The sequence below is a fragment of the Palaemon carinicauda genome, chromosome 3, assembly GCF_036898095.1.
Source record: "Palaemon carinicauda isolate YSFRI2023 chromosome 3, ASM3689809v2, whole genome shotgun sequence".
Taxonomy (NCBI): Eukaryota; Metazoa; Arthropoda; class Malacostraca; order Decapoda; family Palaemonidae; genus Palaemon; species Palaemon carinicauda.
This window is the reverse complement of record NC_090727.1, coordinates 193,578,181-193,579,510: the sequence shown is the minus strand read 5'-3', so window position 1 is coordinate 193,579,510 and position 1,330 is coordinate 193,578,181. Positions and strand designations below refer to the sequence as shown.

The 1,330-nt window shown below is 45.3% G+C and overlaps 1 protein-coding gene across 1 annotated transcript in view; it reads left to right on the top strand.

Annotated features, from left to right (window-relative positions):
- The window catches only part of LOC137636257 (uncharacterized), a 1,749-nt gene extending 1,400 nt beyond the window's left edge, over positions 1–349 (top strand). Inside the window, exon 2 of the mRNA XM_068368694.1 lies at positions 266–349. Coding sequence (XP_068224795.1) covers positions 266–349 — 84 coding nt within the window. The remainder of the gene's footprint in view (positions 1–265) is intronic.
- The last annotated feature ends 981 nt before the right edge of the window (positions 350–1,330 follow it).

Below are 1,330 nucleotides of genomic sequence, written 5' to 3'. Positions count from 1 at the left end.
TGGGCATTTTATCTGTTAGTCATTATGTCCAATTTGAAGAATTGGGCGTTTTGTCTATAGGCATTCTATCTGCTCATGCTTGTTTCGACCAAGATAGCCTCGTCCTAATCAGTGGAGTCTGCATTTAAAAAAAAAAAAAAAAAAAAAGATATATAAAAAAAAAACAGCCTCAGGGATATCCATGTTTATGAAAAATGTCATCATGGGTTGACACGTATTGCGCTTTTGTTACGGCTTGATATAAGGTCCAGGTTTGTTCTTGAAGCTTCTATGGCGTGATCGAAGTGGCCATATTTTGAGAAAACCAATCAAGACGCAAGAATCGACAAAAAACGCCTTGTATGGATAAGACAACTGCCCATTGAACAGGGTGACACAAAAAAACGGTCATCACCAAAAAACGAATAATTTCCTAAATTTTATTTAGATCTACACAAAACTTTAGCTACATTATGACAAGACTGTGTAGCAGATATCCCCAAGGTTTCAAGTCTGTACAACAAGAACTCTTTGTTTCACTGGCTCTCCTAAATGTGCTCCAAATGACCTCCCCAGCACTGCAGGCACATTTGGATCTGGCGGGCAAAGTTCTCGATGACCCTCCAGCATTCCTCCCTTGTGATCACTCTTATTGCTGACTGTGATTGCTGCCTTCAGGTCAGGGACAGTCTGGGGGTTGTTTCCATATACCCTGTCCTTAAGTTATCCACAGAGATAAAAATCTGGGGGGTTCATGTCCGGTGAATGCGGCGACCCCTCTGGGTCACACCTGCGGCTGACCAGACGGTCAGGGAAACACTGCTGTAGCCATGCCAATGATTCGTTTGAAGTGTGGGGGGTGGCACCATCCTGCTGGAACCACTGGGAGACCCTGACGACTCCTGTCCATCGACCAAGTGCTGTCCAGAATTGCCAAGCACATGAACATATCACTCGGTGTTGATTGTCACAGACCACTCGCTGTCGTCCTAGAACCAGAATGGTCCAATGATGCCATGTTTGGAGACGGCGACCGAAGCAGTGCACTTCACTGAGTGTACTGGCCTTTGCAGACAGTGCTCAGGGGATGTGCTACCCCAGAAAATATTGTTCTTCGAGTTCACGTGACCTGACAACAGAAAATGTGCCTCGTCCGAAAGCCAGACATTGTCAAGGAAGTCTTGCACAGCGTCAATCTTGTCGCAGAACCAATGGCACTTGATCACTGGCTTCCTCATGTCTTCAGGTGTAAGTTTGTGTTTAATCTGTATCCTGTAAGGATACAGGTGGATATCTGCGTTAAAAATTCTCCGAATGGACTCCCGATTGATTCCAAGCTCCTGACTTCACC